Source organism: Schistocerca americana, chromosome 1, assembly GCF_021461395.2.
Source record: "Schistocerca americana isolate TAMUIC-IGC-003095 chromosome 1, iqSchAmer2.1, whole genome shotgun sequence".
In the NCBI taxonomy this organism is placed as follows: domain Eukaryota; kingdom Metazoa; phylum Arthropoda; class Insecta; order Orthoptera; family Acrididae; genus Schistocerca; species Schistocerca americana.
Window position 1 is genome coordinate 567,094,573 of NC_060119.1, and position 15,214 is coordinate 567,109,786.

General features: G+C 39.3%; 1 protein-coding gene across 1 annotated transcript in view; it reads right to left on the bottom strand.

Annotated features, from left to right (window-relative positions):
* Nucleotides 1-15,214, bottom strand: part of LOC124577761 (sodium channel protein Nach-like) — a 193,071-nt gene that overhangs the window by 106,805 nt on the left and 71,052 nt on the right. Inside the window, exon 7 of the mRNA XM_047131226.1 lies at nt 5,049-5,250. Coding sequence (XP_046987182.1) covers nt 5,049-5,250 — 202 coding nt within the window. The remainder of the gene's footprint in view (nt 1-5,048; nt 5,251-15,214) is intronic.

The window sequence follows — 15,214 nt, forward strand, 5'->3', positions numbered from 1 at the left end:
CTTAGCGGACGGGTGATCTGGCCAACTCTTCTGAATACAGCGTAAAAGCCGGGAGAGGGTAGGGTCAGAACCCGTACCAGCCGCCAGCCTGTCCCCAGTGATGGGGAACCCGTCCACAACCCGATGCTTGGCAACATCCAGGTGGAAACCCAAAAGTTCATCCCTATCGAATGCCTGATCAGGATCCATGGGAAGGCGAGACAGAGCATCAGCATCTGCATGTTGAGCTGTTGGCTGGAAATGAATCTCATAATTGAAACGAGATAAGTAAAGAGCCCAAAGCTGGAGGCATTGTGTAGGCTTGTCGGGAAGTGACGTTGATGGATGAAACAAGGAAACAAGTGGTTTGTGATCCGTAACAAGATGAAATTTTGAGCCATAGAGAAAAACACCAAACTTATGAAGAGCATAAATAATGGCCAAAGCTTCTTTTTCAATTTGAGAATACTTTCGTTGGGCATCCGTGAGCGTTTTGGAGGCATAAGCAATGGGTTGTTCCGAGCAGTCAGAAAATTGGTGCGCAAGGACTGCACCAACCCCATATTGAGAGGCGTCTGTGGCAAGAACAAGATGTTGGCCAGGTCGATAAGTAACCAGGCACGGGGCCTGTTTCAGCACAGTCTTCAATTTCTGGAAAGCCGCTTCGCATGACGCGGACCAGTGAAAAGGCATGTTTTTATGCAACAGGTGATGCAACAGCTGAGCCACCGAAGCCACAGATGGTAAAAACTTGTGATAGTATGCTTTTTTCCCCAAGAAGGCCTGCAGTTCCTTAACAGATGTAGGGTGGGGAAGGGCATCGATCGCAGTGACAGTTTGCTGAAGCGGACGAATACCATCCCGAGAGAGTTGAAACCCCAAGTACGTGATAGATGCCTGAAAAAATTGTGATTTCTGAAGATTACACTTAAGACGGGCAGTCTGTAAGACATGAAAAAGTGTGCGGAGATGTTGAAGATGTTCTTCCATGGTGGAGCCAGTGACAACAATGTCATCCATGTAATTGATACACCCAGGGACAGGGAGCAGTAATTGTTCCAAGAATCGCTGAAAGCGAGCAGGGGCGCTAGCAACCCCGAATGGCAAGCGTTGGTATTGATAGAGGCTGAAAGGCGTGTTAAGGACCGGAAACGGCCGGGAAGCAGTGTTGAGAGGAAGTTGATGATAAGCTTCTGACAGGTCAATTTTAGAAAAATACTGGCCTCCAGCAAGTTAAGTGAACAGTTCTTCAGGACGGGGCATAGGGTAAGTGTTGATGAGGCATTGAGCATTTACAGTGGCTTTGAAATTGCCACAGAGATGAATATCACCATTTGGCTTAGCAACGACAACGACAGGAGGGGACCACCCACTGGAAGTGAAGTGACAGGATGCAAGACCCCTGAAGTAGTGAGACGATCCAGCTCCCGTTTTACCCGATCATGAAGGGCCACAGGAATGGGCCGAGCCCAAAAAAACTTAGGCCGAGCAGTGGGTTTGAGCATGATATGAGCTTCAAAGTCGTTTGCATGGCCTAACCTAGGAGAAAAAAAGGGACAAAAATGTCATCGACAAGGAATCCAGTTGAGCATAAGGAATAGCATCAGAGACAATATTGACAGAGTCATCTATGGAGAACCCAAAATCACGAAAGGCATCGAAACCAATAAGATTTTCTGCGTTGCTCTGGTCGACCACAAATATGGGAACAGTGCGAACGATGGATTTGTAAGATACCTCAGCATTAAACTGTCCCAAGAGAGAAATCTTCTGTTTATTGTGCGTCCGTAATTGCCAAGTGACAGGTGACAGGAATGGAGAACCCAACTGAAGATACATCTGAGAATTAATTATAGTGGCAGCAGAACCGGTATCCACTTGCATGCAAAAATCTCGACCAAGGATTTGGACAGTGAGGAATAACTTCCCTGAAAGGGAAGAAGTGCAATTGACAGACAACACAGAATCAGAATCAGTGTCATGTTCATGAACAATATGTATGCAGTCGGATTTGCAAACGGAAGACACATGACCTTTCTTTTTGCAATTGTGACACGCAGCCCAACGTTGGAGACAATCCTCGGGTGAATGTTTCGTAAAACACCACGGACATGAAGGAAGTTGCCAGGGGTTTTACTGCAGTTTCTTAGTGGGTTGTTTACGGCTAGGCCGAGGCTGCGCGTGGCAGCGCACTGCGGAGATATAGCTAATGACGAGAAGCGCCCCGCATTTGACGCCGCGATGAAATCGCGAATCGCCGCTGTTAGAAGCGTTTGCTGTTCAAGGAGATTTTGCAATAGTTGCTCGACAGTAGCCACGGAACCCTGTGGGTCAATGGTGAAAAGGAAAAATCCCATCCTCGTCGCCAATTGTTATAATGTCAAGTTTAACACATATATTTCAGAACGACACAACACATATAAGTCACAGTGTAAGTTGACAAGCAAGACACGTGTACACGTTAGCATTCAAATGAGCACTGAGTCCCAGTCTAGCGGCCGCTGCTCAGCTGGCCGCTTAGGTGGCACAGCTGCTGCATGGCTGGCAGACAGCGCCGCATGTAGAGGATGTGCGTAATTGCGTGGCGGCGCTTTGAATGATCGGCGAGTCACAACACCCGTCACATGCCTAAACTTTGCTAATTTTATTATGTTTGGTTTTGTTTATTATTATTGTTCTTACATATGGAGTAAATTTTTACTTAATTACTTGACAAGGAAATCAATTTGTGCCAATAATCTCAGGAATTTAAGTCTCTTACCTGTGAATTTCATTTCATTGTTAGTCATTCTTGTGCATGATTAATGAAAGTTTGTAATTTATCCCCACCTGTTGATCCATTGGTTGGCTAAACATTATTGTTTATTGTCTGTGTTGCTTACAGTTAACTTAATGTGGTTCCTTGGGGACAGATCTAGATAGGTAACTAGCTAGCATCATTACTTACCCTTTTTAATAGTGAGGGCAGGGTTTTGCAACTGCGTGGATAATATCCTAACTAACATGGATAACTTACATCTCTGACCATCACATGCTTTGGAATTTCAATGTATATCTAAAATAAACCCCTCACTCAGTAAAATGAAATGATTTTTAAAAAAAAGAATATTAGATAATAACAGTATCAAAAATCTCAACAACATGTTAGGAAATGCTGCATAGACTGACACAAGTTGTAACAGAAACAAAAATTTTGCTATGACTTCTTCCACTGTTTTGACATTGCATGTATAATGAAAACCATAACATTGAAAAATAATCAAAATATGCATGATAGTACCTGGATAGATGATGAAGCACACTCAAGGAAGGAGTTAATACTTTACAATGAAAAATGTTAGAAAAACAAGAGAATTTGCAGTTGAAAGAAGCATTCAGTAAGTATCATGTATGTTATAAGTATGTAGTAGTAGGCCTACCTACAAGAAGTATCATGTAGCTCACCTAATAAATAATGGATGCAATAGGCCCCTACTACTGCTAGTGTTTGGAATGTCATAGATAGGTTCTGGGTAAGAAATGATAATTTCATTAATGAGCTCCATAAGAAACCACAATGATACTATAATAAAATGCTAGCAGCATATTTCAAATATCTTTAATGAATATCTTTCATATGTTGGTAAATATAATTTCAATAACCATAAATGTAACTTGAAGGGCAGTACTTCTCCATATTCTACATACAGTATGTACCCCCCCCCCCCCCCCCGCCCCCCCCCCCCCCTCGCCCCCCCATACAACCAATTCACAAGTGTACTGTCAATATCAGGAATCTGGCAAAACATCAAATCTTCAACATTGCTGTGGTTGGAAAAATATTATGTAAGAACAGGACCAATGGTAACTGAAGAGAATCATTCCACATGACAGAAGTGCAACCCTTTTGCAAATTGTTGCAGATTTCAATGCTGGGGCAACAACAAGTGTCAGCTTGTGAACCATTCAATGAAATGGCATCAATATGGGCTTTTGGAGCAAAAGGCCCAGTCGTGTACCCTTGACAAATGCAGAACACAAATTTTTGCACCTCACCTGGGCCATTCAACACCAACACTGGATTGTTGATGACTGGAAACATGTTGCCTGGTCAGGCAAGTCTCACTTCAAATTGTATCAATCAGATGGATGTGTATGGGTATGGAGACAAACCCATGAACCCATGGAGCCTGCAGGGGACTGCTCAAGCTGGTGTAGGATCTGTAATGGTGGTGGGGTGCATGCAGTTGGAGTGATATGGAACTTCTAGTATGTCTAGATATGACTCTGACAGGTGACATGTACATAAGCACCCTGTCTGATCACCTGCATCCATTCATGTCCATTGTGGATTCCAAGGGTCTTGGACAATTCCAGCAGGACAATGCAACACCCTACATGTCCAGAATTGCTACAGAGTAGCTCCAGGATTGCTCTTTTGAGTTTAAACCATTCTGCTCGCTACCAAACTCCTCAGACATGAAAATTATTGAGCATATCTGGGATGCATTGTAACGTGCTGTTCAGAAGAGATCTCCACCCACGTGTAATCTTACGAATTTATGGACAGCCCTTCAGGATTTACGGTGTCAGTTCCCTCCAGCACTACTTCAGACATTAGTCGAGTCCATGCACATCGTGTTGTGGAACTTCTGCATGCTCACGGGGGCCCTAAATGATGTTAAGCAGGTCTACCAGTTTCTTTGGCTCTTCATTTCAGAAAAGTAATCATTGTATCATTTGTGTTGAATGAAGATTATCATTATTATTATTATTATTATTATTATTATTTATAATTATTATTACCACTATATTTCTCACAGTGCAATCAGCTTTCTGCAACTACTAAATTTATAGTAATAAATACAATTCATGTTTTTGGACACATAATGTAGGCCCTAGCAAGTAAAGTTGCATAGACTTTTAGTCTCCCTCTGTGTAATAGTCAAGAAAGTTCTTCAGTGAATGGATGAAAAATTAAAAAACATCTCCTTGTCAGAAAATTTCTCAAAATTGTCTTTGCTTTATCCAACTGTGTCTTCCAGTACACCATGTTTTATTGAAATAAAAATGTGGAGATTTTGACATACCTGTTGAAGGATAGAAATATGGTGTACAGTTGCATATTTGTCTAAGATGTTCCATTCTACAATAAATTACACAATTTCCATAGGAGTATCTAGCTCTTCCTAAATTTCTGTTTTCTCCACTTTCATCTTCAAACAGACACTGGCGCTGGTCTATATTCAGTGTTCTTACAGCTGGAGTGCTGTATGTTGATTCTGCTGTGATCTAAAATGTAAAAAATTTAAGGACAGTGTTTTTGAACAACTGAGACAGAGAGTTGCTTGTGTCATTGCTGATTTTAGTTGTATAGATGTTATGCCATAGTTTAAGGCATGTTGCTGTACTTTATATTTTGTCTTGTAGTGGTGAAGATATAGGAGTCTATAAAGACACCATTAGTTGTTTTTCATACCCAAACAAGCGTGTTTGAGTTCAAAATCGAGCTATGTGAGACCAGAATCAACTAGGGAAGTCTTTATAGCATCTGAGGATGTCTTCATCATTGGGAGACTTAATGTTGGACATAGAAACATGTCTTAGACCATGGTATAATGCCTATACAAATAAAATCACCAAGACTGTAAGTGCTGGCCAAGAAAACCTACACTGCCAAATGTTGTTTGTGTCAGTACTTTGAGTTGTATTTTATTTATTTATTTATTTAGCACTCATATTATCACATTCATGGACTTGTCAAAGTACAGAACAGTATGAAATATTACATATTTACATCATGTACAAAATCTTATCATTGGTATCAACAAATCTTTTTTTTTTTTTTTTTTTTTTTTTTTTTTAAAAAAAACTTTATTCTGCTTACGTACATACAGATAGAAGAAACGCTTGTGAAACCCCTTGGCTGATTTTACTAAAACTATTAAATACCAGTACTTTAGTTAAGTAGGCATATTAACTTACAGCACAAAAGCTAAATGCATTATTTGTTTAGTTGAAAACACAAATATTGGAGAGACCAGCAGAAACTCCAAGTACTTTGAGTTTTTGGATGCACACACAGCTTCTTCTCAGGCAGAGGAGAGAATGAAGAAGGAGAAACATTTGAATGCTTTAAAAAATAATGAAAATAGGGTTTCATTAATAGAAAAGGAAATAAAGTGCTGCTACATGTATAAAGTAATCTTTAAAGCAGAACATAGATGGTCTGATGTCTTCGGCATCTAATGCACAGCTGCCAAAGAGGTGAAGGTTATGAAAACAGAGTACATGAAGTAATTAGCAAAGGAAAAATTAGTATACCAAACGCTTTGTAAATAGATAAAGAAAGGACAGAGGGAAAGACCAGCAGAGTCTCACAGGTTGACTGAGTGTGGGTGAAAATGAAAGGGGAATAAGTGGACCATTTTAAGAATAAATAAAGAAGGATGTAAGGGCTAACTAAGTCTTAGAATAAGTCATACACAATCATGCTATTGAAACAGATATATTCTAAGAACCTGGATGGAGTTGTAAACTACCAATTCCCAGTTATTCTGCTGAAACAAAGTTCTTCAATTTCATTACATGTACAATGTTTTTGTATATGCCACCATTATTATTATAAGTTTCCACATTTAGATTTCCAAGTAGATTGTTGAGTATAAGAGTCTATTTTAATGCTTTCACATAAAACTGTACTCTTAATTAAATAAATGTTATCAACAAGTGAGCTGGAGCAGATACCAAAAAGGTGAGGCAAGAAAAAAGTTATATATTAGATAAAATTATGATCTTGTAAAGTTATCTGTTTGTAATGAAAATCAGATAGCTGTATACCACACAAGGCTGTATGAGAAACAGAGCCCATTACAAATGGATAATTATGGAACACATTTTATCAAAAATTCTCTTCTAAAAATTAACATTGATTGTGTAAACAGAGGTCTTGTAAAATTTAGTTTACTCTGTTCATCCATGAGAGGCATGATCAGACAGTAATGTCCAGGTTGTTGTTATGTTCTTTGACTTTTGGAAGGCAGTGAATACAGTTCTCCACTCTTGTCTAGTGAAAAAAATTTGTCACTGCTGAGTAATGAGCTATAATTGTGACTGGATTCAGTGCTTTATTGAGATAGAACTTAACAGTAATATGAAATTGACAGCTGTTGAAGTGCCCCAAGTTGATATTCGCAACTGTCTGCTGTCAAAAAGTGCTTTCTCAAAAGAACTGAAAACAGTCAAAGTGAAGCCTCTCTTAAAAAAAAGGCATGAAAACAAAAGGTCCTTATCATCCCTATCATTCTTTTTAAAAAAATAACGAAGAAACTCTATTATAAGGGTTTAAGAAATTCATATTTAATAAGGACTGACTGATACTCACGGTATAGAGTAGGGATTGTGCAGCACTCTGGCACGGGTGGTGAGGGGAATAATGAGGCATGATGTGGGGAGGGGCAGAGATATAAGGATAGAGGTGGGGGAAGGTGGTGTGCTACTTGTGGCAGTGTGCAGGAATGTTACAAAACAGGAGTGTTTGGGTATTTGGGGACCAGCCTGTAAGCGCTTAAAATCTTACGTACAAAATAGGGAACAAATAGTTGTACTTGCATTCCAATAAGGGAATAACATAAAATCCTATTACTCAGGAAAACTTTGTTCAATTATGGTGCATCACAAGGCTCCATGATGAGACCAGTTTTGTTTCTGCTTAATGTAAATGTCATGGAACCAACCAGCCCACATCACAAATACATTAAATTCTCAAACAAAGCAAATGTGCTACTAAAAGGAACAACCGAACAGGAGTTATGGAATGAAATCAAAACATGAATCTCACAAACTGGTTTTCTGGAAACATTCTAACAAATACATAGAAGAGTTACTATGAATCTCAACATAGTACAGAATAAGCATATGTTCACAAGAAATGCCACAAAGTTTCTTGGAGTACTAATTCAGAAAGATCTGAGATGGGTCCAAATACAACATATATATTGCTGAAACAGAATATCTGCTGTGATATGGATAATCTTCTGGAGAAAGTTGAGTGCTAGCAAAGGTTGTTTCACAGCCCAAAAGAGAATTTTATGATCCATCAAAAGTGTAACTCCCATAATCTCTAGCAAACCTTTATTTGAAAAAACTGCCAGCCCTTCCCTTGTCTTGTCTCTATGTTTTGCAAGTAATAAATTTCATTAGGAAAATCTCAGATAATGATAACAAATTTGAAGTTACAAATGAGGGTATTCAATCGCAAAACATAGTATTCAAAAATAATATCAAAACAAAATGGACCATGCTGTCAGGAAGAGAGTTATACAACAAACTACCTACTGACATCAAAATAATCAGAGATATTTCAGCAATGAAAACAGATGTTCATGCCTGCCTACTTCAGAAATGTTATTGTGTTATAGCTGATTATCAATCAGTTTAAAGACATAAATCTGTACATTGTTATTGTAGTAATATAATGATAGTGAGAAATTTGAACAGATTTTTTAAAGTATAAAACTGTAGCTGAATTTGTTGGACCATGTGTAAATGTCCCCCCCATGAACCATGGACCTTGCCGTTGGTGGGGAGGCTTGCGTGCCTCAGCGATACAGATAGCCGTACCGTAGGTGCAACCACAACGGAGGGGTATCTGTTGAGAGGCCAGACAAACGTGTGGTTCCTGAAGAGGGGCAGCAGCCTTTTCAGTAGTTGCAAGGGCAACAGTCTGGATGATTGACTGATCTGGCCTTGTAACAATAACCAAAACGGCCTTGCTGTGCTGGTACTGCGAACGGCTGAAAGCAAGGGGAAACTACAGCCGTAATTTTTCCCGAGGGCATGCAGCTTTACTGTATGATTACATGATGATGGCGTCCTCTTGGGTAAAATATTCCGGAGGTAAAATAGTCCCCCATTCGGATCTCCGGGCGGGGACTACTCAAGAGGATGTCGTTATCAGGAGAAAGAAAACTGGCGTTCTACGGATCGGAGCGTGGAATGTCAGATCCCTTAATCGGGCAGGTAGGTTAGAAAATTTAAAAAGGGAAATGGATAGGTTGAAGTTAGATATAATGGGAATTAGTGAAGTTCGGTGGCAGGAGGAACAAGACTTCTGGTCAGGTGAATACAGGGTTATAAACACAAAATCAAATAGGGGTAATGCAGGAGTAGGTTTAATAATGAATAGGAAAATAGGAATGCAGGTAAGCTACTACAAACAGCATAGTGAACGCATTATTGTGGCCAAGATAGATACGAAGCCCACACCTACTACGATAGTACAAGTTTATATGCCAACTAGCTCTGCAGATGACGAAGAAATTGAAGAAATGTATGATGAAATAAAAGAAATTATTCAGATTGTGAAGGGAGACGAAAATTTAATAGTCATGGGTGACTGGAATTCGAGTGTAGGAAAAGGGAGAGAAGGAAACATAGTAGGTGAATATGGATTGGGGGACAGAAATGAAAGAGGAAGCCGCCTGGTAGAATTTTGCACAGAGCACAACATAATCATAACTAACACTTGGTTTAAGAATCATGAAAGAAGGTTGTATACATGGAAGAACCCTGGAGATACTAAAAGGTATCAGATAGATTATATAATGGTAAGACAGAGATTTAGGAACCAGGTTTTAAATTGTAAGACATTTCCAGGGGCAGATGTGGACTCTGACCACAATCTATTGGTTATGACCTGTAGATTAAAACTGAAGAAACTGCAAAAAGGTGGGAATTTAAGGAGATGGGACCTGGATAAACTAAAAGAACAAGAGGTTGTACAGAGATTCAGGGAGAGCATAAGGGAGCAATTGAAAGGAATGGGGGAAATAAATACAGTAGAAGAAGAATGGGTAGCTTTGAGGGATGAAGTAGTGAAGGCAGCAGAGGATCAAGTAGGTAAAAAGACGAGGGCTAGTAGAAATCCTTGGGTAACAGAAGAAATATTGAATTTAATTGATGAAAGGAGAAAATATAAAAATGCAGTAAGTGAAACAGGCAAAAAGGAATACAAACGTCTCAAAAATGAGATCGTCAGGAAGTGCAAAATGGCTAAGCAGGGATGGCTAGAGGACAAATGTAAGGATGTAGAGGCCTATCTCACTAGGGGTAAGATAGATACCGCCTACAGGAAAATTAAAGAGACTTTTGGAGATAAGAGAACGACTTGTATGAATATCAAGAGCTCAGATGGAAACCCAGTTCTAAGCAAAGAAGGGAAAGCAGAAAGGTGGAAGGAGTATATAGAGGGTCTCTACAAGGGCGATGTACTTGAGGACAATATTATGGAAATGGAAGAGGATGTAGATGAAGATGAAATGGGAGATATGATAATGCGTGAAGAGTTTGACAGAGCACTGAAAGACCTGAGTCGAAACAAGGCCCCCGGAGTAGACAATATTCCATTGGAACTACTGACGGCCGTGGGAGAGCCAGTCCTGACAAAACTCTACCATCTGGTGAGCAAGATGTATGAAACAGGCGAAATACCCTCAGACTTCAAGAAGAATATAATAATTCCAATCCCAAAGAAAGCAGGTGTTGACAGATGTGAAAATTACCGAACTATCAGCTTAATAAGTCACAGCTGCAAAATACTAACACGAATTCTTTACAGACGAATGGAAAAACTAGTAGAAGCCAACCTCGGGGAAGATCAGTTTGGATTCCGTAGAAACACTGGAACACGTGAGGCAATACTGACCTTACGACTTATCTTAGAAGAAAGATTAAGGAAAGGCAAACCTACGTTTCTAGCATTTGTAGACTTAGAGAAAGCTTTTGACAACGTTGACTGGAATACTCTCTTTCAAATTCTAAAGGTGGCAGGGGTAAAATACAGGGAGCGAAAGGCTATTTACAATTTGTACAGAAAGCAGATGGCAGTTATAAGAGTCGAGGGACATGAAAGGGAAGCAGTGGTTGGGAAGGGAGTAAGACAGGGTTGTAGCCTCTCCCCGATGTTGTTCAATCTGTATATTGAGCAAGCAGTAAAGGAAACAAAAGAAAAATTCGGAGTAGGTATTAAAATTCATGGAGAAGAAATAAAAACTTTGAGGTTCGCCGATGACATTGTAATTCTGTCAGAGACAGCAAAGGACTTGGAAGAGCAGTTGAATGGAATGGACAGTGTCTTGAAAGGAGGATATAAGATGAACATCAACAAAAGCAAAACAAGGATAATGGAATGTAGTCTAATTAAGTCGGGTGATGCTGAGGGAATTAGATTAGGAAATGAGGCACTTAAAGTAGTAAAGGAGTTTTGCTATTTAGGAAGTAAAATAACTGATGATGGTCGAAGTAGAGAGGACATAAAATGTAGGCTGGCAATGGCAAGGAAAGCGTTTCTGAAGAAGAGAAATTTGTCAACATCCAGTAGTGATTTAAGTGTCAGGAAGTCATTTCTGAAAGTATTCGTATGGAGTGTAGCCATGTATGGAAGTGAAACATGGACGATAAATAGTTTGGACAAGAAGAGAATAGAAGCTTTCGAAATGTGGTGCTACAGAAGAATGCTGAAGATTAGATGGGTAGATCACATAACTAATGAGGAAGTATTGAATAGGATTGGGGAGAAGAGAAGTTTGTGGCACAACTTGACCAGAAGAAGGGATCGGTTGGTAGGACATGTTCTGAGGCATCAAGGGATCACCAATTTAGTATTGGAGGGCAGCGTGGAGGGTAAAAATCGTAGAGGGAGACCAAGAGATGAATACACTAAGCAGATTCAGAAGGATGTAGGTTGCAGTAGGTACTGGGAAATGAAAAAGCTTGCACAGGATAGAGTAGCATGGAGAGCTGCATCAAACCAGTCTCAGGACTGAAGACCACAACAACAACAACATGTGTAAATGTAGCTAACTGAACAGTTGCATTGCTGCTATGGTTTGCTATGATGAAAATGATATAATATGTCACTCTTTTTAGCAATATTTTGTAAAGACTGTTATATTCAAGAAAATGTGATTACTTTTGTTTGTTTAGAGTTTGTCTGGTATGGCACAAGATTTGATCAGTGTAATATCTCAATGTACTTACTGTATAAGAATTATTAAAAAGGACCAATGAGAAATACAAAAGAACACAATTCTGAGAGTACCCCAACGGAGTTTTACAGGGGCATTACTGTCCCAGACGTATATAAGCAATCTGACAAAATCTGAAGCTGTATGAGACTGTTTCTAGATAAGGTAGTTGTCTACAAGAAGTTTTCAGTGGCAAAATACTGCAAATAATTGCCAGAAGACATTACGTTCAATCAATGATTGATGAAGGAACTGGAAGGTGACACTAAATGTAAATAAATGCAACATATTGTGCACAAATAGGCAAAGAGCTCCAGTACAGTTTAATAACACTGCTCACAAAAAATTGCTGGAAACAGAATAATAACATACCTGTAATAACCATCTGGAGTGACCTAAAGTGAAATGGCCACAAAGAAATAACAGTAAGGTAATACACATCCAAGACTGAGATTCAATGTAAGGCCCTCAAATAAGAAAACTAGCTCATCTATGATATAAGTGGTTTATGGAGGACTCTTTTGTTGGTTCTTATGTGCTGTTCACCTGGGTGGGAACCTCACCAGGTTGGGTAAATAGAAGATACAGTGAAGGCCCATCCAACAATAACAAATTACATCATGTGATCATTTAGTAATTGCAGGAGCTACTTTTGAATGCATTACGGGAACAGCAGTGATCAATGTCTTGTAAATAATTACTATTAAAAACAGTCTTGATCACGATTTATTTAACAAGGTGACCGGTTTCGACCACTACTGTGGTCATCCTCAGACCATTGAGTAGGAACCCCTTTCTGTTGGAGAATCACAACTGATTCTCCAACAGAAAGGGGTTTCTACTCAATGGTCTGAAGATGACCACAGTAGTGGTCGAAACCGGTCACCTTGTTAAATAAATCGTGATCAAGACTGTTTTTAATAGTAATTAATTGCAGGAGCGTTACGGAGATTCTCAACAATCTCCAGAGGCAGATCCCATAGGCTTTTTCCATCATGGAAAAACTTACCATTGAAATTCTGAGAGTGTACATTCTAGGAAGACTCAAGAAGCATATTACTTTTTCTCACACATTTCTTGCAAAATTATGATGACAAGAAAATCAGAGAAATTAGAGTTCACTTGCAGGCATGCTGACAGTCATTCTTCACAAGCAAGATCCACAAATGGAACAGGCAAAGAGGAATATGATAGTGGTACCAGAAGTACCTTCTGCCCCACACCACTAGGTGGCTTGTGGAGTACTGATATAGATGGAGAAAGTTAAATGATCATCTTATTCTTTCAGTCAAAGGAATTGCTCAATGGATGTTCAGTGGTGGTAGATTTGAGTAAAATATACTCTTGCCATCAAAATCCAGGAGAAAAGAAGAGGAAGGTTGTGATTAAGAGGGAGACAGGAAGGGGAGAGAGTAAAGGAGAGGGGTGAAAAGAGAGAGAGAGAGACAGACAGACAGACAGAGAGAGAGAGCCCACAAGGGGGATGGGGAGGAGGACGAGTGGTGGTGGGACAATGCAGTATATGATCTGGATAGCAAAGGAATGGTGTGAACAGACGAGAGAAAAGAAAAGGTGGAGTGAGACAGTGGGAAACAAGTTGGTGGAAGTTTAGGCCTGTAGGATTGCAAGCATGCAGGATATACTGGAGGTACAATTCCCAACTGCACAGTTCAGAGAAACTTTTGCTGGAAGGGATCATCCTAGTGACCCATGTAGTGAAGCAGCTGTTGAAGTCATTTGTGTTTTTGTGTGCAGCATGTTCAGCTACTTAGTGCTCAAGTTTATGATTTTCTAGGCTTACCATACATCCAGTATTAGCTCAGACAGTTCTGGTTTTTTAGTGCTGTCTGTGGCTATAAAAATGGTTAGAGTTTGAGAATTTTTTGTCTGATGTGGACTTTTTTTTAAAGCTTTAGACCTATATGTTAGAGTTCACATTTTTAAACATTCTTTTATGGCTGTACCCCTCTCAGTTGATGTGAGGGCAACCACTGATGTCATGGGGAGGTTCAGAACAGCTTTTCACTTCATCATTTGGCAGCACTGCAGGGGCTGTGGATTTACTTTGTTTTTGTGTGTGAAGTAAATCATTTACACATTTTTGCTCATTTTATTTCTATTGGTTTCTTGTCTTATCATTTAGCAATAGTAAAATAAAAGTGTGTGTTTAATGTTAACCTGCAATAGGAATAAAAAATGTTGTAGCTGAGTAATGATAGTAACAATAAAAGTGTTTACTGCACACCATGTGTTGGAGAATTTCCTGTTACTCATAAAGGAAAGGGTGTTGTTAAAGACCACACAAAAACAGATAAACATAGAAATGGTATTAATGCTACTGCCTTTGTTAAATATAAGAGATATTTTAAAGTGAAAAATGGCAGTAACAGTGATCTGGATTGTGCTTCTAAAGCTCTGCATTTTCATACCACACTGCTACACATGAGCTCAGTTTCAGATCAGAGTGAACCTCCAAACTGGTTAAAAAGTTATGTGACCCAAAATTTTCATCAGCTAGAACCAAAATCAGGATGATACTGGGTGAAATAAACTAAGGTAGTTATTGTTAAAACTAGTGAAAAATACAAATGAATACATGAAGTTTAATGTTTCATTGAACTTTAGGACTTTTAAGTTGTTTAAAAAGTGTTTCCTTGGCTGGATAAAAAAAAAAAAAAAAAAAAAAAAAAAAAAAAAAAAAAAAAAAAAAAAAAAAAATCGTAATATGTCCTGACTAGCATCCAAAAAAATGTAATAAGCCTAGGTTTGTCACAGTTTGGCAGTGGTTGTTTATGCAAGTGGGCAGTTGGTTACTTGTCATGCCCATGTAGAATACTGTACAGTAGTTGCAGCATGGTAGATAAACAACATGGCTGCTGTGAAACTTCCTGGCAGATTAAAACTGTGTGCCAGACTGAGACTCGAACTCAGGACCTTTGCCTTTCGTGGGCAAGTGCTACAATAATAAAGCTTTCAGCAACATAATTAACAAAGGAAGTGGCTACTCGGGTAGCAGAGTACTTGTGGCGTGCACATGGTTTTTTTTTAGGCTAGGCAGTAGTGCGAGGTGTCCTGATGAACACTCACCAGTCGCTGTGCAGGCAGGGAAATCAGGATGCATTCAGTGTAAAGACACTTCAGCTATCAAGATACTACCAGTAAATTTTCAGAGTGTTTGGAATAAAGTTCCTGAATGTACTGCCCTCCAGGAAGGGTGTGGCATGCAAATT